This window comes from Mytilus galloprovincialis, chromosome 1 (genome assembly GCF_965363235.1).
Source record: "Mytilus galloprovincialis chromosome 1, xbMytGall1.hap1.1, whole genome shotgun sequence".
NCBI classification, from domain to species: Eukaryota; Metazoa; Mollusca; class Bivalvia; order Mytilida; family Mytilidae; genus Mytilus; species Mytilus galloprovincialis.
Genome location: NC_134838.1, coordinates 505,001 through 528,904, shown reverse-complemented (window position 1 = coordinate 528,904; position 23,904 = coordinate 505,001). Strand labels below are relative to the sequence as shown.

At 33.0% G+C, this 23,904-nt stretch overlaps 1 protein-coding gene across 2 annotated transcripts in view; it reads left to right on the top strand.

Annotated features, from left to right (window-relative positions):
• The window catches only part of LOC143062188 (uncharacterized), a 30,076-nt gene extending 6,498 nt beyond the window's left edge, over positions 1-23,578 (top strand). The window contains exons 2-6 of one of the 2 annotated variants that reach the window (XM_076233981.1): positions 1,940-2,481; positions 2,596-2,811; positions 10,805-10,957; positions 19,668-19,916; positions 23,151-23,578. In XM_076233981.1, coding sequence (XP_076090096.1) covers positions 1,940-2,481; positions 2,596-2,811; positions 10,805-10,957; positions 19,668-19,916; positions 23,151-23,435 — 1,445 coding nt within the window. In that variant the 3' untranslated portion in view covers positions 23,436-23,578. Of the gene's footprint in view, positions 1-1,939; positions 2,812-10,804; positions 10,958-19,667; positions 19,917-23,150 lie in introns of both variants that reach the window. The other variant, XM_076233976.1, reaches the window with a different exon arrangement.
• Positions 23,579-23,904: the final 326 nt, after the last annotated feature.

The window sequence follows — 23,904 nt, the reverse complement described above, 5'->3', positions numbered from 1 at the left end:
CTTGTACCTTTGTAGTTTCGACATTCTTAATCGGTTAATTGTCAGTTTGTTACTTGTAACTGTGCAATTTCATAATGCTTCATTCGTAAGTTGTCAATTTGTAACTTGTATCTTTGTAAATTCAACATTCTTCATTTGTTAATTGTCAATTTGTAACTTGAAGATTTCAAAATTCTTTATTGGTAAATTGTTTTTTTGTATATTGATGTTTTGTAACTTGTAACATGTTGATTCCTGAATTGTCGATGTGTGAAATGTCGAAGTGTTAAATGTCATCTTGTATTATGCTAACAATCATTATGACGACATATGGCGCTCAGTTTCTTCTTCGGTGTATATGCCTCCTGTAAGTAGGACAACCTCCATATGAAATATATATATTTAAGTAATTTTAATCAATTAGTTATGTGTCTAAGAGAAAGCAAACAAAAATTGCATGTTAACTGGATCCCAGTTTTATTTTGTTTACTGTCGTGGACTTCCGTTCGAGAACAGAAACTATATAAAAACTATCCCGACTAGTTCAGTCCGTCCACGACGTAAATGATCTCCCTTATTTGCGAGGTAAAAGAAATAGTCGGTGGTCAGTGGAATATTACAACTGGATTATTCAGGTAAATACAATAAGGAGATGTGGTAATATGATTGCCAATGAGACAACTATCCACCAAAGCGAAGTTCAAATAAAGTCGATGTAAGCAACGTATAGGCAACCTAAGGCCTTCAACAATGAGGATACAGTCTGCTATAATAGGCTACATCATTACTGGAAAACCCAGGTTCTAGCTATAAACGATTATATTATCGGACCATTTTATTCTGACAGGAGGGGAAAGCTGACAAATATATGTTAATATACATGCATGCCTACTGAATGTTTCTGGTCATGAAGCTTAAAAATTACCGCTGCCAGATTTCCGTTCTATAAAAATTTACAATAAAAAAACAACAAAATAATCATGAGTTCCTCAATCTCAACAGCTGTTTAACGCCCAGTCCTCCCTATATGAGCCCCACCCGGTGCTACACCTCCTTATATTAAGTTTCTCGCCACATTGAAGACCACTTGGTAGCCTTTGGCTGTTGTCCGCTAGATATAGTCGGTTTGTTGTCTCTTTGACACATTCCCTATTTCCATTCTCAATTTTATGTAGGCGACGCATGTAGTAAAAAATAAACAAAAAAAACAACATGCAATTTTAAAATAAAGAAGCTTTATTGATTAACATCGTGAATTATTTCATTTAGTTAACAAAATCGACAAATATTAGATTAGGTAAGGTTGCCGGGGTATAAGGTGTTTTTCTACACTTGCTATTAAGTAATAGTTTGATACTGTATATTCATCCTCCGTTTTGGATTATTTGTCATAATTTTAAAAATAGGACAATTTTGATATAAGAACATTTCTTTGTGATTCATATTTTGTGCAGTGCAAGATAAAATGTTTTTTGTCTTCAATATTTTTATTATGACATAATTTGCACAACCTTTCTTCTCTGTTAACTTGCATGTATCTACCTCTTTCAATTTCAATACTGTGTGCACTTAGCCTTAGTTTTGCCAAAGGTGCCCCATCATTTAACATATTCAATTGGTCTACATAGTGTGCACGTTTATTTGAAAAACAAAAATGTTGAAAAAATGATAATTTTGATGATTCTGTAATATATGAATTTTGTTCTTGTAAAATTTGGTAATGAATTCGTTGTTTTATTTGAGCAAGCATAGGTGTAATAGGTACATTAAAAGATGTTAAATATGAGAAACCCAGATTTGCCAATCATGAAAAATGCATAGGAACAAACCAAAATGTTAACTTCAACTTTCAAAAGATTACAATTAAATAATTGTGGAGAATTCCTATTGGATTATTAATGAATATCAATATTTGATATTATTCCATATGAATAAATTTTGATATAATTAATATTTTTAGGAAAATCTGAGGAGAAGAATAATGATACACTGATACCTAGCAGTGAACAGCATGATGATCACACACACAAAGATAGTCATATTCATGGTAAACGTAAACATCCTAATGAAGATTTTATCAATGTAGATGTGCAAAGTCCTAAAAAACCGCACGAAATGCCAAAGAGTAAACCAATTGCTAAGGACGACTCAGAAAATTTGGAATTCTTTAGAAAAGAACTTCAGAAATTTCTATCTGAGGGAGTCGAAAATACTGACGAGAATACAAATCAAAATGCAGAAAGTAACGATAATACATTAAAAGAAGAATCAGAAACTAGAAAAGATGACAACACCAAGAAAGTAGTAAAACTTGAAGTAAACAATGGTTTGGAGGGAAATAAAGAGGTATTTGCAGGGGAGATAGTAGAACCTAAAAGGTCTCAGACTCTTTCATCTACACCAAAGATAGTAATATCAGAAAGTGAATCAAAGACACCTAATCTAAATGGAAGCACTCCAGAAGAAAGACAAACTAAGAGTGTAAATGGAAAATCCTGTGAGGTAAAAGTAGGTAGAGAATCAGATGATGATCAGAGTTATACTAGAAAATCCTGTGAGGTAAAAGTAGGTAGAGAATCAGATGATGATCAGAGTTATACTAGAAAATCCTGTGAGGTAAAAGAAGGTAGAGAATCAGATGATGATCAGAGTTATACTAGATTCAGTGAAGAAGAGATAACAGACGCTTTGCTTGTATCTCAGACCTCTCCTGGGATTCTGTCTGGTTCTAATGCTGAGATTCTGTCCTGCTTATTAACCCATCCTGATCCTAAGTTACAGGAGACGGTCCTCAACGGAATCAATCGATGTTCAACCTTTACCAGAAATCAGGTAAGCTTTATTATCGCTATTTTATTCAAATTTTAATATGTTGTTACTGATGACAAAATAGAGGTCAAGTTTAATAATGTCGATTTTGACTTTTACCGTTCAGGAGTTATGGTTCTTGAAAGATAAAAAAATGGCGTTTCCATTCATGTTGTTGCATTTACTCATGAATCATTCAACCTAAGCTCTTTCAAATTTTAATATGTTGATACTGATGATAAAATGCAGGTCAAATTTGATATTGACGATTTTCACTTTCACTGTCATCAGTTATGGTTCTTGTGATATTGCCAGGAGACAAATAAATGTTAATAAATCCGGTTTGCTGTCATTGTGACAGCCTCTTGTTATGAGCTTGATTAGTTTTTTCAACATTTTCATCTGCAATAATAACTTATCATGCTTATTGGACTTCCTTAATTATCTAAGTAGTGATCCCACATTTGGTGTCTGGTTTAGTCACATCTCAGCTAGTACAAAATTAAACAAGCCTGGTGAATATGACTATTTGAGGACATATATTCTAAAGTTCTGTATACATCAATCTGATTATAATACTAATCCTGTATCCAAGCTTTACATACTTTCTATTTTATAAGTCCTTTCTGGATCCTCTGGTTTTATTGATGACTTTCACTACAAATTGTAGTTATTGAACTTATATTGTCAAAAGTCACGAATAGAATGCTGCTCATTAACTGAAAGTATACCTTAAAAAAATTACCTAATTATATTTTTTAAATTTCTGGCAATACTTTTGATAATGATTTCTTGGAACAAGTAGACCATGCTCCTGTTGGGCAGCTAGATATTTGTAGTCTACTGCTTTTTATCAACTTGTTAAGGTCTTCCTTGATCTTTATATAAAATGGAGCTATACTTATAGCAAATCTTCTTTTAGAATTAATAAACTTAAAAAACCCAACATAATATTAATCATAAATCTAATATAAATACTGTATATAACTGAATAACTTTAACTTCATTAAATTGTGAAGATTTTTGTGTGGAAGAACAAGGCTCATTTACTTTGCAGGATTATAAACAGATGTTACATAATAGGTTATACAATTATAGTCATTGATTTTGTTGAAAGGGACAGTTTTAATTGATAATTGGAAGAAAATATAAACGTAGCTGAAAGTGCAATAGTTTTACCTACTAGTACATGTAGTATAAGATATATTTAGAGAGTGAAAGTGTTGGATAAGAGCTTATTAAAGTGTTGGATTAGAGCTTATTAAAGTGTTGGATTAGAGCTTATTAAAGCATTTAATATTTTGTAAGTACAAACCTGGCTAATGTAAATGATTTGAACACACATGTAAATGCTGGATCTAACTTGGGATGTTGTTGTTAGTTAAGGAGGCTTGCGGGTATAAGATTTTCAGAAAAAAATTAAACCTTTATTTTTTATTACAAATTTTATTTATTACCTTAAGTAGTTGTTACTTTATCATATGGTACAAAACTCATTCCAAAAAATCAATTCGTGTTGGCCTCAGGTGACTTTTAAAATGTAGATATCATTGAAAAAGCTCCAAATTATCTCCCTTTGGTGCAAAAAATGCCATATTTTGGCATTAAAATTGAAATATCTTTTTTAACTCATCGGTGACCTATATTTTTTATTGTCGTTTTCGAATAACCTGTATATAAACTAAATAATTGTAAAATTTAAGCGATTTCTGTAATTTAGATCTTTTTTTATTTCGATATTACCGTTATTTCGCCTATTATAGTTCAACAGAAAAAAAGGACATTTAAATAACAAAAATGTATGCTTCTTTCACAGGCAGATTGTGAGCGTAAATGAACGGTGACCCCATTTTTTTATTTCATTTTTCTATAAAATTAATTTATAGAAAAAATATAGGTAAATCCTATATTAAATAAAAAAAATGATTTAGACCCGCGAGCCCCCTTAAGCATCCACCAGTATTATCACTTCTACATTGGGTTTTAAGAATCATTTCAACATTTTAAAATTAGTTTGAAAGGATTCTTGTAACCATGATCAACATTAAGTCTTCCTGATCAGTAACAGGTCTATTAGGTCATTGTCAGATGTATACATTTGTTTGACAGAGTTCTACTGACCTTGACCTCATTTTCATGATTGATTGATCAACAAATTATTTGAGTTTTCATGATAAGCATAATCAGACCTTTATTTCATAGATTTTCAAGGCAAGGTGCAACATTTCAGCATTGGTTTTTCGTGGTAGTAGTGCATTAAATGGTAAAAAAACAAGTTACGTTCAGGTATTTCACATCCAATTTTTTATAGAAATATTCTTTATAAAGCACAAAGGTGTCATTATTCACCTCAAAAACTAACAAAACCTTTGAATAGACTTATTAAGAAGGGATATAGTTACGATACTGTTGTCAGGTCATTAAAGATTGCATATTTTGGCGTTAATATTGATTCACTTATAGGGTCTTTGCATCGGAACTAAACACATTTATTCAAAAACCAGTTGTTGGCATGACACGGGTTATGTTCTTCTCATATATGTTATGATGGTATGATACTAAACCCCTAACGGGAAGGATTGTGCCTGATGTTCATATGATGAAATCATAATCTTTCAGTCAGTTTAATTGAAGTCTGGAGCTGGCATGTCAGTTAACTGCTAGTAGTCTGTTGTTATTTATGTATTATTGTCATTTTGTTTATTTTCTTTGGTTACATCTTCTGACATCAGACTCGGACTTCTCTTGGACTGAATTTTAATTTGCGTATTGTTATGCGTTACTTTTCTACATTGGCTAGAGGTATAGGGGGAGAGTTGAGATCTCACAAACATGTTTAACCCTGCCGCATTTTTGCGCCTGTCCCAAGTCAGGAGCCTCTGGCCTTTGTTCGTCTTGTATTATTTTAATTTTAGTTTCTCGTGTAAATTAGTATGGCGTTCATTATCACTGAACTAGTATATATTTGTTTAGGGGCCAGCTGAAGGACGCCTCCGGGTGTGGGAATTTCTCGCTACATTGAAGACCTGTTGGTGACCTTCTGCTGTTGTTTTTTTCTATGGTCGGGTTGTTGTCTCTTTGACACATTCCCCATTTCCATTCTCAATTTTATTCCTTATTTATCAATGGGTACATTTCTATATGATATTCAGGTTTAAAATTCAGTCATTTAGTTTTTGCACCATGTCATAATGAAGTAACTGTAAATTTTAATATGTGAAATAAGCTGACTTGAAAAGTAGAAATTGGCTAAAGAATCTGTTTCTTACCGAAATTTGGATGGGTTCATATGTTTGATTCATTTATTACCATCTACTGAAATTCTCTGTAAGTGAGATAGAGTGAATGTATTACTGTTTGAAATAATCTGCCTACAAAAAAATGATTTTATCTAATTTTTTTTTAGATTTGCCCTTCCAATTGTAACAAATAAAAGCATGAAAAGTGTCAAAATTCTTCCTGATTAAAAAGAAATATCTTTCTGTCCTTTTTTCCAACATTGCAATACAATTATTTAAGATTATTAGTAAAAATATGGAACTTATTTGGAATGGTGTCTGCTTTATCCAATTCTATACCTGAATCTTGAAACAGGTAAATTTATAATTTTTGTGGCCTAGCCTGAATGACTTTTTTTTAAGACAAGTGGTTAGTAAATAGTATACTATCTATAACAGTCTTTTTATTGATTTATGATAGTCTGTAGGACTGACACAATACCTGCATTTATATATCAACCAATAAGTTGTTTACTAAAACATTGTAAAACGGTAAGATTGTTTGATCACTAAACAGTAATGAGAATGTTGTAATTTTTTGTTGATAATATCTAATTATTATGATGTAAATATAATTTATGTAGTTAATAATTGATAATTGGTACTAATCATAAACTTTTAAGTTCTGACATTGTAGATAGGGTTAGGGTTGGGGTATTTACCATTATTAAGAAAACCAAATTATTTCCAATTGTTATGGTCCAAACTTAGGTGTTCAGATTTAATTTTACTGACAGGCTTCCACCATTTCTTCTCCAAGATAATTATGTCTCCTGCAGATCTTTTAGGAGAAAATAAATTGCTATCCAGATATATATCTGTTACAATAAAAAGATTTAATGAAATCACTTGACTTAAAACAAGATAAACATGAAAGACCAAAGTATGTCCTATTGTTGATATTTATTTTCTGTGTTGATGAAGTACTCAAACTACAGTTATGGCCCTTTGTTACTTAGTAAACTGTATACCATTGCGGATCCAGAAATTCTCATAAGGGGGAGGGGGAGGGAGGGCCACAGACTGCACAAGAGGGGGCCTGCTCCAGTCATGAATAAGTTATTCCTTAAATAATCAACCAAATTTTCCAACTACCCACAAAAAGGGGGACATTGGCTCCCTGGAAAACCTTATAAATCTGTCTCTGGTATAGTTCATATACTATTTTCTTTTTTGTAAATATCAGATTGTGATGAAATTTGTTGACATGTTTGTTTGACTTATACTTCTCTTAATTACATACTTTTTTCTTAGATATGAACTTTCCTATCTAAGGATGAACATGCATGAAGATTTGTTTAAACTTCAATTTAAATTATAATTTTTCTTCCTGGATCATGATACTGAAAACAATGAAGATAACTGACCAAGATTATAATCAATGACCTTATGATACACGATGTATGTGCCTTCTTCACTTAGTTTTATTGTTAGAATCCTTTGGTTCTAGATTTATAAATATTTTATGACTGGTAAAGATACCTTATAAAATCTATACAACAAAGTAGTATAGACAAATGGTTATTGATGTTTTACAAGAAGGTAAGTCAGTTGACTGTCAGTATCCAATCTCAGGGATAATCTATGAGGGATGTATTTAGCACGGTATTTGCTAAATATTAAAACATTTGAAACAGTTTCAAATTTGATAAATAAAATTTAAAGTGATATTTTATTTTTATATATATATATATATATAAAACCAAGCCTTATCATATGTTTAGGGAAAGCACTATATTTATATAACATGTTTAATGAATCTCATTAGAACTATAATGGTACAAATTTTTGTTAGAGATTTTGATTTTTGTCAGCAAAGAGTGCATTGTCATTGATTTTTTGTCGAGCCTGCAACTTTTGTTGCAGAAAGCTCGACATAGGGATAGTGATCCGGCGGCAGCAGTGTTAGCTTACATCCTAAAAGCTTTATATTTAAGAAAGTGGAAGACTTGGATGCTAAATTCTTTGTATATTGATGCCTTATGTTCCCTCAGTCACATGTCCAATGTCCTTGACCTTTTTTTCATGGTTCAGTGACTACTTGAAAAAAGAGTTAAGATTTTTGTAATGTTAAATTCTCTCTTAAATTATAAGTTATATGATAACTATATTTGGTATGTGCGTACCTTGCAAGGTCCGCATGCCTGTCAAACAGTTTTCACTGGACCTCGACCTCATTTCATGGATCAGTGAACAAGGTTAAGTTTTGGTGGTCAAGTCCATATCTCAGATACTTTAAGCAATAGGTCTAGTATATTCGGTGTATGGAAGGATTGTAAGTTGTACATGTCCAACTCACTGGCAGGTGTCATCTGACCTTGACCTCATTTTCATGGTTCAGTGGTTATAGTTAAGTTTTTAACCGGATTTTTGTGACAAAAATGTTGGTTATTGATTTAGGGATGTACGGCAGGCAGTCGGGCGGTCAGGCGGGCGGCAAACAAATGTTGTCCGTGCATTCACTTATGAACTGTTCATCCAAAGCTTTTAAAATTTTAATATGTTGTTACTGACAACAAAATGAAGGTCAAGTTCAAGAATGATGATTTTGACTTATACCGTTCAGGAGTTATGGTTCTTGAAAGATTGAAAAATGGCGTTTCCAGTCGTGTCCGTGCATTTACACATGAACTGTTCAACCAAAGCTTCCCAAATTTTAATATGTTGTTACTGATGAAAAAATGGAGGTCAAGTTCAAGAATGACGATTTTGACTTTTACTGTTCAGGAGTTATGGTTCTTGAAAGATTGAAAAATGGCGTTTCCAGTCATGTCTGTGCATTTACACATGAACTGTTCAATCAAAGCTTCACAAATTTTAATATGTTGTTACTGATGACAAAATGGAGGTCAAGTGCAAGAATGACAATTTTGACTTTTACCGTTCAGGAGGCATGGTTCTTGAAAGATTTAAAAATTGCGTTTCCAGTCATGTCTGTGCATTTACTCATGAACCATTCAACCTAAGCTCTTTCAAATTTTAATATGTTGATACTGATGACAAAATGCAGGTCAAATTTGATATTGACGATTTTCACTTTCACCGTTCAGGAGTTATGGTTCTTGTGATATTGCCAGGACACAAATAAATGTTAATAAATCCAGTTTGCTGTTGTTGTGACAGCCTCTTGTTGTGTTTTGGTCTGTTTTCTTATACTGTATGCAATAGGTCTACTATATTTGGTGTATGGAAATATTTTATGATCTATTTGTCAGTCACACAGATTTTAACCTTGACCTCATTTTCACGGTTCATTGCTCAGTGTTTAGTTTTTGTGTTTTGGTTTGTTTTTCCTAAACTATAAGCAATAGGTCAACTATATTTTTTGTATGGATTGAAAGAATTGTTAGCTATTCATGCCTGCCTTGGCATGGTTCATCTGACCTTGACCTCATTTTCATGGTTCATTGGTCGATGTTTAGTTTTCTTGGTTAATTAAGTTTATTTGACAGTTGTAATAAAGCTTTATATTTAGGACTATCATCATAATATAAATGATTAGTAAAGAAGGCAAGACATTTCAGCATGTACACTCTTGTTTTATACATTTACTCAAACCATTACTCAAGTCCTGTTTAACTAATCAAAACGAAACTTTTCACACAATTTTTTATTTTCGAATCATCCTGTCTACTGTAAATTCAGTTTTAATTATTGCAAATAATGTGACTGAATGAGAATTGCATCAATTAGAACTCATGTTTTGGACAGTGAGACAGCTTTCATTTATTTAAAAAACAATTTCACTGTGCAATTTACACCTGTTCGTTGACTCCTTGATGAGAAGAAAGTTTATAGTTTCCTTATTAACTCTTGGATTTGAAGAAAGTTTGTTTATAGTTTTCTTATTAACTCCTGTATTTGAAGAAAGTTTAAAGTTTTCTTATTAACTCCTGGATTTGAAGAAAGTTTAGAGTTTTCTTATTAACTCCTGGATTTGAAGAAAGTTTAAAGTTTTCTTATTAACTCCTGGATTTGAAGAAAGTTTAGAGTTTTCTTATTAACTCCTGTATTTGAAGAAAGTTTAAAGTTTTCTTATTAACTCCTGGATTTGAAGAAAGTTTAGAGTTTTCTTATTAACTCCTGGATTTGAAGAAAGTTTAGAGTTTTCTTATTAACTCCTGGATTTGAAGAAAGTTAGAGTTTTCTTATTAACTCCTGGATTTGAAGAAAGTTTAGAGTTTTCTTATTAACTCCTGTATTTGAAGAAAGTTTATAGTTTCCTTATTAACTCCTGGATTTGAAGAAAGTTTAGAGTTTTCTTATTAACTCCTGGATTTGAAGAAAGTTTAAAGTTTTCTTATTAACTCCTGGATTTGAAGAAAGTTTAGAGTTTTCTTATTAACTCCTGTATTTGAAGAAAGTTTAAAGTTTTCTTATTAACTCCTGGATTTGAAGAAAGTTTAGTAAGAGTTTTCTTATTAACTCCTGGATTTGAAGAAAGTTAGAGTTTTCTTATTAACTCCTGGATTTGAAGAAAGTTTAGAGTTTTCTTATTAACTCATGGATTTGAAGAAAGTTAGAGTTTTCTTATTAACTCCTGGATTTGAAGAAAGTTTAGAGTTTTCTTAGCAATTACAGCATTGAATAGCATTGAATTGAATTAATTTTCTCTCGTATCTTTCTGTAATTACTTAAAGGAAGTAACAAATAATTATAGTTAATTGAATGGTTAACATAGTGATATCACAAGCCACATTCATTTCAACTATTGTGAATAAATAATTTATATTTTTCAGAATTTGTTCCGTGAACATGGATGCTTGTCCAGACTGAGTAATTTACTCTATCAACAAAAAATGTCAAGGTCAGCCAACCCTAAATTGGTGACTTCAGTAGCCAATGCCATTACAAACTTATCATCTAACGAAGAAAATCATAAGAAATTAGAGGTAAGGTCAGCCAACCCTAAATTGGTGACTTTAGTAGCCAATGCCATTACAAACTTTAATATTATCTAAGGAAGAAAATCATAAGATATTAGAGGTAAGGACAGACAACCCTCAATTGGTTACTTCAGTACATTACAAACTTATCATGAAGAGGAAAATCATAAGAAATTAGAGGTATAAATACATGTACTGCATACTAATCATACTGGGGATTCAGGTATTTTCATAGGTACCAAATTACCAAATTTTTTGGAATAAGGAAAAAATAGTTTTTCATGGATACCTTTTGGCCCCTTTTTCATATTGATCCACATTCAGGTCCAAAGGGACAAAAATTAGAATTTGATTTCAACAAAAAGTGAATATTTGGTTGCCATTTGTTGCCATGCTACATTCAGTCAGGGGTACTACTTGTACAGGTTCTTTTTAATTACTTGATGAAGTAATATTAATATACTTTAGTCTTATATAAGTAAATTTGTAGGATACTTATACAAGTGAATTTTGTTTACTTGTACAATGCATTGGTAAAAAAAAATATTGCCTGATTAGACATTCAGATTTTTTTACTTGTAGAAGTAAAAAAGTCATCTTATCTTCTTTTATTGAATTGTTATAATTTCTTTGCTCTAATAGAACTTTAAATTATCTGCCCTTTGCCAATGTCTTTACTAATCATTTAAGTATAATTTCATGGACAATGAAAATCCCATTTGTCTGTTATCTTCAGAACACTGCTCATTTACAAGCCCCCAAGGAGCAATTTTTGAAGGCCTTGCGCGCGCAATCAGTTTCTTTATTGAATTAATGAGATGAAACATTGAACTCTAATAAAAAAAAAAATGAGCAAACCTGGGAAAAATCATTAAAGGCATGAATTTACATCTCAAAACTTGAGGACTTTTGTGGGATTGTATGAAAAATTTACTTATACAAGTAAATTTTTGAGAAAATTAAGGGGAGATTGTTCAAACATTATTTATTTACTTTTATGTGTATATTTCTTTTTACTTCTTCAAGTAAATGAAAATGACTTGTACAAGTAGTACCCCTGACTGAAATTTGTTTTCTTCATTATTTTGTACATAGATTAGGCCATTATTTTTCTTGTTTTAATTGTTTTATATTTGATCATTTGCTCTCTTGTGAAGAATTGTTTCATTGGCAATAATACCAAAGATTTATTTTATCTCATAATTTGAAAATATGATTTTTCTCCAATAAATCAGTCAAATAGAGAAAACAGGACTATGATTGCAATACAAATTGTAATGCTCTAACGTTGATATGATTAAAATTTACCAATTCATTCCCCCTCGTTTAAAGGAATTATCAGATTTTAGATATTGTTGTAGTTATTATCTTTACAAGAGGATATGAAGAAGAAGAAAATATGTTTTATTTCCCTTAAATGGGCTCACAAGGAGCATAATATAAATAATATCATTATAATATTATTCTTTTACAAATAGAATAAACAATACAGTATACATAGTTACAAACACAAATACGAAACAACAGTTTTCATATATTAGTATATATATATATATATATACATAAGTACGTCTGAGTCAGTGACAACCCTACAACAGATGTGTCCATCGGATCGCCATCAATGATGGTGATACATGGCTGTGTACATAATGTATATACAACTCGTCTAAACATCAACCCAACAATGTTAGATCTGTAAATTTGCTTTCGCAAATTTTTGGTTCTTCCCTCGCCGGGATTCGAACCCATGCTACTGTGATATCGTGACACCAAATCGCCTGCACTGCAGCCGTCCCGCTAGACCACACGACCACCTGGGCTCTCAAAAAAAGAGCTTTCGGTGGGCATGTGTTACCTTTCCACGTCAGTTTTAATCTAGCAGCGTACTACAGTACATGATATATATATATATATAGGAGTAACAACTAAAATATGTTTTATATAGACCATCAATAAATTAATATGTTAAACTTTTACACTAATTTTGTGTAGCTCAAGCTACAAAGATATTTTTTGTCATGCATCCGATTTCACCTAGATAGATGCACACACCCAATGAAGCTATAAAAAAGAAGATATGGTATGATTGCTAATGAGACAACTATCCACAAAAGACCAAAATAACACAGACATTAACAACTATAGGTCACCGAACGGCCTTCAACAATGAGCAAAGCCCATACCGCATAGTGAGCTATAAAAGGCCCCGATAAGACAATGTAAAACAATTCAAACGAGAAAACTAATGGCCTTATTTATGTAAAAAAATGAAAGAAAAACAAATATGTAACACATAAACAAACGAAAACCACTGAATTACAGGCTCCTGACTTGGGACAGGCACATACATAAATAATGTGGCGGGGTTAAACATGTTAGCGGGATCCCAACCCTCCCCTAACCTAGGACAGTGGTATAACAGTACAACATAAGAACGAACTATAAAAATCAGTTGAAAAAGGCTTAACTCATCAGATGGACAAAAATACAAGTGGACATGGCCTGGAATTTGTTTAGCGAAATATTGCGTGAATAATATATAGAATATAACAATTAATTTTATAACACTCATTAGTGTGTTAAAGTTACATTTTTAGATACTTATATATATATAGGAGTACATTTGTATATATAAAACGTTCGTTTCAGGCATATGAATAACTGTAAATTCAGAAATCATTGCGAGGCTTTCATTTTAATATGCATTTTTTAGGACTGTGTATTGACCCTCGTAGATTTAACAGGGAAGGTTATGACTAATCTGTATCTGATGATTTTAGTATCCTGCCTTGTAGATTTAACAGTGGAAGGTTATGACTAATCTGTATCTGATGATTTTAGGACTGTGTATCCTGCCTTGTAGATTTAACAGTGGAAGGTTATGACTAATCTGTATCTGATGATTTTAGGACTGTGTATCCTGCCTTGTAGATTTAACAGTGGAAGGTTATGACTTATCTGTATCTGATGATTTTAGGACTGTGTATCCTGCCTTGTAGATTTAACAGTGGAAGGTTATGACTAATCTGTATCTGATGATTTTAGGACTGTGTATCCTGCCTTGTAGATTTAACAGTGGAAGGTTATGACTAATCTGTATCTGATGATTTTAGGACTGTGTATCCTGCCTTGTAGATTTAACATTGGAAGGTTATGACTAATCTGTATCTGATGATTTTAGGACTGTGTATCCTGCCTTGTAGATTTAACAGTGGAAGGTTATGACTAATCTGTATCTGATGATTTTAGGACTGTGTATCCTGCCTTGTAGATTTAACATTGGAAGGTTATGACTAATCTGTATCTGATGATTTTAGGACTGTGTATCCTGCCTTGTAGATTTAACAGTGGAAGGTTATGACTAATCTGTATCTGATGATTTTAGGACTGTGTATCCTGCCTTGTAGATTTAACAGTGGAAGGTTATAACTAATCTGTATTTGATGATTTTAGGACTGTGTATCCTGCCTTGTAGATTTAACAGTGGAAGGTTATGACTAATCTGTATCTGATGATTTTAGGACTGTGTATCCTGCCTTGTAGATTTAACAGTGGAAGGTTATGACTAATCTGTATCTGATGATTTTAGGACTGTGTATTGACCCTCGTAGATTTAACAGTGGAAGGTTATGACTAATCTGTATCTGATGATTTTAGGACTGTGTATCCTGCCTTGTAGATTTAACAGTGGAAGGTTATGACTAATCTGTATCTGATGATTTTAGGACTGTGTATTGACCCTTGTAGATTTAACATTGGAAGGTTATGACTAATCTGTATCTGATGATTTTAGGACTGTGTATCCTGCCTTGTAGATTTAACAGTGGAAGGTTATGACTAATCTGTATCTGATGATTTTAGGACTGTGTATCCTGCCTTGTAGATTTAACAGTGGAAGGTTATGACTAATCTGTATCTGATGATTTTAGGACTGTGTATCCTGCCTTGTAGATTTAACAGTGGAAGGTTATGACTAATCTGTATTTGATGATTTTAGGACTGTGTATTGACCCTCATAGATTTAACAGTGGAAGGTTATGACTTATCTGTATCTGATGATTTTAGGACTGTGTATCCTGCCTTGTAGATTTAACAGTGGAAGGTTATGACTAATCTGTATCTGATGATTTTAGGACTGTGTATCCTGCCTTGTAGATTTAACAGTGGAAGGTTATGACTAATCTGTATCTGATGATTTTAGGACTGTGTATCCTGCCTTGTAGATTTAACAGTGGAAGGTTATGACTAATCTGTATCTGATGATTTTAGGACTGTGTATCCTGCCTTGTAGATTTAACATTGGAAGGTTATGACTAATCTGTATCTGATGATTTTAGGACTGTGTATCCTGCCTTGTAGATTTAACAGTGGAAGGTTATGACTAATCTGTATCTGATGATTTTAGGACTGTGTATCCTGCCTTGTAGATTTAACAGTGGAAGGTTATAACTAATCTGTATTTGATGATTTTAGGACTGTGTATCCTGCCTTGTAGATTTAACAGTGGAAGGTTATGACTAATCTGTATCTGATGATTTTAGGACTGTGTATCCTGCCTTGTAGATTTAACAGTGGAAGGTTATGACTAATCTGTATCTGATGATTTTAGGACTGTGTATCCTGCCTTGTAGATTTAACAGTGGAAGGTTATGACTAATCTGTATCTGATGATTTTAGGACTGTGTATCCTGCCTTGTAGATTTAACAGTGGAAGGTTATGACTAATCTGTATCTGATGATTTTAGGACTGTGTATCCTGCCTTGTAGATTTAACAGTGGAAGGTTATGACTAATCTGTATCTGATGATTTTAGGACTGTGTATCCTGCCTTGTAGATTTAACAGTGGAAGGTTATGACTAATCTGTATCTGATGATTTTAGGACTGTGTATCCTGCCTTGTAGATTTAACAGTGGAAGGTTATGACTAATCTGTATCTGATGATTTTAGGACTGTGTATCCTGCCTTGTAGATTTAACAGTGGAAGGTTATGACTAATCTGTATCTGATGATTTTAGGACTGTGTATCCTGCCTTGTAGATTTAACATTGGAAGGTTATGACTAATCTGTATCTGATGATTTTAGGACTGTGTATCCTGCCTTGTAGATTTAACAGTGGAAGGTTATGACTAATCTGTATCTGATGATTTTAGGACTGTGTATCCTGCCTTGTAGATTTAACATTGGAAGGTTATGACTAATCTGTATCTGATGATTTTAGGACTGTGTATCCTGCCTTGTAGATTTAACAGTGGAAGGTTATGACTAATCTGTATCTGATGATTTTAGGACTGTGTATCCTGCCTTGTAGATTTAACAGTGGAAGGTTATGACTAATCTGTATCTGATGATTTTAGGACTGTGTATCCTGCCTTGTAGATTTAACAGTGGAAGGTTATGACTAATCTGTATCTGATGATTTTAGGACTGTGTATCCTGCCTTGTAGATTTAACAGTGGAAGGTTATGACTAATCTGTATCTGATGATTTTAGGACTGTGTATCCTGCCTTGTAGATTTAACAGTGGAAGGTTATGACTAATCTGTATCTGATGATTTTAGGACTGTGTATCCTGCCTTGTAGATTTAACAGTGGAAGGTTATGACTAATCTGTATCTGATGATTTTAGGACTGTGTATCCTGCCTTGTAGATTTAACAGTGGAAGGTTATGACTAATCTGTATCTGATGATTTTAGGACTGTGTATCCTGCCTTGTAGATTTAACATTGGAAGGTTATGACTAATCTGTATCTGATGATTTTAGGACTGTGTATCCTGCCTTGTAGATTTAACAGTGGAAGGTTATGACTAATCTGTATCTGATGATTTTAGGACTGTGTATCCTGCCTTGTAGATTTAACATTGGAAGGTTATGACTAATCTGTATCTGATGATTTTAGGACTGTGTATCCTGCCTTGTAGATTTAACAGTGGAAGGTTATGACTAATCTGTATCTGATGATTTTAGGACTGTGTATCCTGCCTTGTAGATTTAACAGTGGAAGGTTATGACTAATCTTTATTTGATGATTTTAGGACTGTGTATCCTGCCTTGTAGATTTAACAGTGGAAGGTTATGACTAATCTGTATCTGATGATTTTAGGACTGTGTATTGACCCTCATAGATTTAACAGTGGAAGGTTATGACTAATCTGTATCTGATGATTTTAGGACTGTGTATTGACCCTCATAGATTTAACAGTGGAAGGTTATGACTAATCTGTATCTGATGATTTTAGGACTGTGTATTGACCCTCATAGATTTAACAGTGGAAGGTTATGACTAATCTGTATCTGATGATTTTAGGACTGTGTATTGACCCTCATAGATTTAACAGTGGAAGGTTATGACTTATCTGTATCTGATGATTTTAGGACTGTGTATCCTGCCTTGTAGATTTAACAGTGGAAGGTTATGACTAATCTGTATCTGATGATTTTAGGACTGTGTATCCTGCCTTGTAGATTTAACAGTGGAAGGTTATGACTAATCTGTATCTGATGATTTTAGGACTGTGTATCCTGCCTTGTAGATTTAACAGTGGAAGGTTATGACTAATCTGTATCTGATGATTTTAGGACTGTGTATCCTGCCTTGTAGATTTAACAGTGGAAGGTTATGACTAATCTGTATCTGATGATTTTAGGACTGTGTATCCTGCCTTGTAGATTTAACATTGGAAGGTTATGACTAATCTGTATCTGATGATTTTAGGACTGTGTATCCTGCCTTGTAGATTTAACAGTGGAAGGTTATGACTAATCTGTATCTGATGATTTTAGGACTGTGTATCCTGCCTTGTAGATTTAACAGTGGAAGGTAATGACTAATCTGTATCTGATGATTTTAGGACTGTGTATCCTGCCTTGTAGATTTAACAGTGGAAGGTTATGACTAATCTGTATCTGATGATTTTAGGACTGTGTATCCTGCCTTGTAGATTTAACATTGGAAGGTTATGACTAATCTGTATCTGATGATTTTAGGACTGTGTATCCTGCCTTGTAGATTTAACAGTGGAAGGTTATGACTAATCTGTATCTGATGATTTTAGGACTGTGTATTGACCCTCGTAGATTTAACAGTGGAAGGTTATGACTTATCTGTATCTGATGATTTTAGGACTGTGTATCCTGCCTTGTAGATTTAACAGTGGAAGGTTATGACTAATCTGTATCTGATGATTTTAGGACTGTGTATCCTGCCTTGTAGATTTAACAGTGGAAGGTTATGACTAATCTGTATCTGATGATTTTAGGACTGTGTATTGACCCTCGTAGATTTAACAGTGGAAGGTTATGACTAATCTGTATCTGATGATTTTAGGACTGTGTATCCTGCCTTGTAGATTTAACAGTGGAAGGTTATGACTAATCTGTATCTGATGATTTTAGGACTGTGTATTGACCCTCGTAGATTTAACAGTGGAAGGTTATGACTAATCTGTATCTGATGATTTTAGGACTGTGTATCCTGCCTTGTAGATTTAACAGTGGAAGGTTATGACTAATCTGTATCTGATGATTTTAGGACTGTGTATCCTGCCTTGTAGATTTAACAGTGGAAGGTTATGACTAATCTGTATCTGATGATTTTAGGACTGTGTATCCTGCCTTGTAGATTTAACAGTGGAAGGTTATGACTAATCTGTATCTGATGATTTTAGGACTGTGTATCCTGCCTTGTAGATTTAACAGTGGAAGGTTATGACTAATCTGTATTTGATGATTTTAGGACTGTGTATCCTGCCTTGTAGATTTAACAGTGGAAGGTTATGACTAATCTGTATCTGATGATTTTAGGACTGTGTATCCTGCCTTGTAGATTTAACAGTGGAAGGTTATGACTAATCTGTATCTGATGATTTTAGGACTGTGTATCCTGCCTTGTAGATTTAACAGTGGAAGGTTATGACTAATCTGTATCTGATGATTTTAGGACTGTGTATCCTGCCTTGTAGATTTAACAGTGGAAGGTTATGACTAATCTGTATCTGATGATTTTAGGACTGTGTATCCTGCCTTGTAGATTTAACAGTGGAAGGTTATGACTAATCTGTATCTGATGATTTTAGGACTGTGTATCCTGCCTTGTAGATTTAACAGTGGAAGGTTATGACTAATCTGTATCTGATGATTTTAGGACTGTGTATCCTGCCTTGTAGATTTAACAGTGGAAGGTTATGACTAATCTGTATCTGATGATTTTAGGACTGTGTATCCTGCCTTGTAGATTTAACATTGGAAGGTTATGACTAATCTGTATCTGATGATTTTAGGACTGTGTATCCTGCCTTGTAGATTTAACAGTGGAAGGTTATGACTAATCTGTATCTGATGATTTTAGGACTGTGTATCCTGCCTTGTAGATTTAACATTGGAAGGTTATGACTAATCTGTATCTGATGATTTTAGGACTGTGTATCCTGCCTTGTAGATTTAACAGTGGAAGGTTATGACTAATCTGTATCTGATGATTTTAGGACTGTGTATCCTGCCTTGTAGATTTAACAGTGGAAGGTTAAGACTTATCTGTATCTGATGATTTTAGGACTGTGTATCCTGCCTTGTAGATTTAACAGTGGAAGGTTATGACTAATCTGTATCTGATGATTTTAGGACTGTGTATCCTGCCTTGTAGATTTAACAGTGGAAGGTTATGATAACCTTCCAATGTTAATGAGTTATGACTAATCTGTATTTGATGATTTTAGGACTGTGTATCGACCCTCGTAGATTTAACATTGGAGGATGAGACGGGAGAGAGTGTGTGTCTATCATCTCTTAAAGCTTTAACCAACCTTTCTATCACCAGTCAACATCATGGTCATTACACAAGAGTCGTACAAAGATTGTATGATTTAGTGGACACTGGAGCTGCCAGCATTAAACTCCAAGCAGCAAAAGTTTTAGTAAATCTGTCTTGTAATCCAGAACTAGTCCCACATATGTTAGCTGCAAAGGTAAATCTGTCAACTAGTCATGCTAGTCACGCATATATATGATAGCTGCAAAGGTAAATCTGTCAACTTGTCATGCTAGTCACGCATATATATGATAGCTGCAAAGGTAAATCTGTCAACTTGTCATGCTAGTCACGCATATATATGATAGCTGCAAAGGTAAATCTGTCAACTTGTCATGCTAGTCACGCATATATATGATAGCTGCAAAGGTAAATCTGTCAACTTGTCATGCTAGTCACGCATATATATGATAGCTGCAAAGGTAAATCTGTCAACTTGTCATGCTAGTCACGCATATATATGATAGCTGCAAAGGTAAATCTGTCAACTTGTCATGCTAGTCACGCATATGTTAGCTGCAAACGTTAATGGGTCACCCATATGTTAGCTGCAAAGGTAAATATGTCAACTTGTTTTGCAAGTCACATGTGTTAGCTGCAAAGGTAAATCAGTCAACTAGTCATGCTTGTCACAGATATGTGAGCGGCAAAGGTAAATCTGTCTTGTAATCCATAACTAGTATCAAAGTAAAAATAGCTGCACAGAAAAATCTGTCTTGTAATCCAGAATTAGCACCTAAGTAAAAAAAAAAGCTGCTACTGCAAAGATAAATCTATCTTGTAATCAAGAACTAGTACCCAAGTAAAAAATAGCTGCAAAGATAAATCTGTCTTGTAATCCAGAACTAGTACCAAAGTAAAAATATAGCTGTAACGGTACATCTGTCTTTTAATCCAGCACTAGCACCAAAGTAAAAAATAGTAAAAGCATTTTCTTTAGTAGAAAATGGTAGAATAAACCTTGGTTTATAGTGAGCTAAACCACTGAATTAAAGGCTCCTTATTTGGGACAGTTACATAAAGAATGAGGTGGTTTAAGAATCTTTGTGAGGGATTAGCCTTTCCCATAACCTAGGACAGTGGTGTAACAGCACAACAGAAGAATAAGATGTAAAAATCAATTGTGTTAAGCTAAACTTGGTTCTTTGGGAAATAAATAACTAACATGAAAACAATACACACAAAGCACCCATTTAAGAGTACTCACAGTTGCTGAATAAAAGCCAAATACAAATTATAACTTGCTAGCTTTAGGATTACAGCTTTTACGTCTGGTAATCTGTATAGCAATTTGAGTGATCCATGAAGTGCCAACTGTTATTATAAATGGTTGGCAGATATTATACAAATAGTCCAAACTTTGGAAAAACTAGATACATGATTTGTTTAATTAAATAAAAGTAGCTTTATTAAAAGCTAATATCATTAATAATTATTAAATGTTATAGATAAATTACACTATATGTGAATTAACTTGCAGTGTGTGCCAAAATACCTGAATAATAAAATCCAGAAAACTGTAAAAATCAGCTGTTTGCCAACATATAATTTGAAACTGACTATACTTTCTAAAAACGTTTGTTAGACTTAATACACACTAAAACAGTACATGTGTACCTTTATATGAAAGTAAACTAAAGTGACACTCTTGTTGACAAGTATGATTTTGGATAATCCTAACATTATAAAAGCATAAATATTGATTAAATAGAATGCATTAATAACTTCTGAATAAGGTTATCTATACTATTAAACTAGAAGACCTCATTTTGTGTGTCACTTCTCTTCCTCCCACAATAAATTAATCATCATGCCTCTGTTTCCTAAAGGTACCATGCATAGTCGCATTTATCATCTATTCTTATGACTATTCAGTTTGGGTTATTTGGGGAGAAAAACGAAAATTAAGTCGTCCGAAAATTGCTTCCGTCATCAAACCGACTTTCATGTCACATACGTCTTCCGGTTTTAATATTGAGAACCAATCGTATGATAGATAACAATAATGAAAAATAAACAAGCCAATCAGAGCGTTGTCCATATTGTGGTGTATATATCGTAAGAACCACTACTATTATACTTTAGTTGTAAGTTACACATAATTTTCATCAGTTCTCGGACGGGGAAAGGACAATTATTTTTGCGTTAATCTGCATGTATACTATGATTAGTATACTATTATAATATATAGAGACTCTCTATAAAATATAGCAGTGAGTTTCCGTCATCAAACCGACTTAAAGTCCGATCTTTAAGCCAGACATGACTACCGGCTTTAACATTCATAACCAATTGTATGATAGATAAAAAAATATGATAAATAAATAAACCAATCAGACCGTTGTCCATATCGTCGTTTTTAAATCGTAAGAACCACTGCTATTATACCTCGGTTTTACTTACACACAATTTTCATAAGTACTCGGACGGGGACAAGACAATTATTTTCACGTTTATCTGCATTATCCCCATGTATACTATGATTAATATACTACTATGATATATAGAGACTCTCTAAATGATATAGCAGTGATCACCATTGAGAAGACACTTTATAGAATTAATAGTTAATAGAAAATTAAATACACTTTAATATCTATAATATAGATACATGTTCAAAGTATACGGAAACGCGAAAATAATGGAAAATAACAGAAAACAAAATAATAATGGACTTTGAAAAAAAGAGAGGGCTTGTCCTGTCTCCATGTACCTATATAACTTTTGATATCATTTCCTTAAATTCTCCAGGTATATTTTTTTTTTAAATTCAGCCTAAAATAGTTAACGTACTTTCAACAAAGCTAAACAATGTCCGCAATTATGTAAGTCAGACAAGACTTCCGATTTTAAACTTGCACAGGAATTTCATAAGAGTACTTGAGGACAGGACAATAATTATTGCGTTAATAGAGACTCTCCAAATAATATAGCAGTGATCGTCTAAGGGAAGAAATTCATAGTTAATAGCAAATACACTTTATTTATAGTATACATATGTTCATAATATACAGAAACGCGAAAATAATGGAATTTAACAGAAAAAAATAAAGGACTATGGAAACAAGGGAGAGGGCTGAAAATGTTTCCTATGAATTTAGATACCTGTTTTGAAATTTTCGAGATATGAAATCTTTTACTGAAATTCTCCAGACACAAAGTCTGACAAGCTATAATGCCCGCGATTTCACGGGTGTGTTCTTGTTATGTTTTAACTATGAAATATTATTCTGCATAACAAGCAAGTATGCAAAAGTGAAAATAAGTATTACCCAGTTTTGTGGTAAATATATGCCGGAATATCATGAAAGGAATGCCAAGTATGTTACTATTAATAATTGTGGCACAACAACCCATACCAAATGTGAAAGATAAATTCTTCTTATTTCAGGCTCCAGTTTGTTTGATTGAACTGCTTAAGCAAGGAACAGAAGAAGAGTTAATGTTAAGATGGACAACTCTTCTGGCCAACATTTTGACAAAAGCCAAAGAACAAAAACTAACTTCTGCTTCACTTCCAGCAGACGACAAAGCACCAAGTCCAGAGACAATGTACACAGCTTTGTATGGTGTTAGTTCAGGACAACTCAAATCCAAAGTTTATTTGTTGAGTCGACATAGAAATGAAAACATCAGCCATCAAGCTTCTAAAATTTATCAAGTTATCACTAAATAAGAAATGTACTGAATGAATTGCGTCAGTGAGTGTAATAAGAATGAATTGTTGTGTGTCTTGTGCCATGAAAATTTGTGTGTGAATTTTTATTGCATAATTTTTAACAAATCTCAATGTTGCAGTCTTATAGGGCTGTTCCATCATATAATCATGTAATAATGCATTCAATTGGAAGGGCACTTCTTGAAAGAAATAGGAACAATATAGATTTAATTTTTTTAATATGATTTTTAAAGCATTCTTTGAGAAGATATAACTGCCAACCAATTAATTATTTTAAGCATAAAATTGTTTATAAAAAAAAATATTCAGAGATTATGAAAATGTGTAACAATATTATTTCTAATTTTATTAAACGTTTTGAACAAAGAACTGATGTTATATCGTAATTTTTTTGGCTGAAGGTGAAAGCTAAATAGGACAGATGCACACTTGGAAATTATCACACATACATGTAACAAAGATAAAT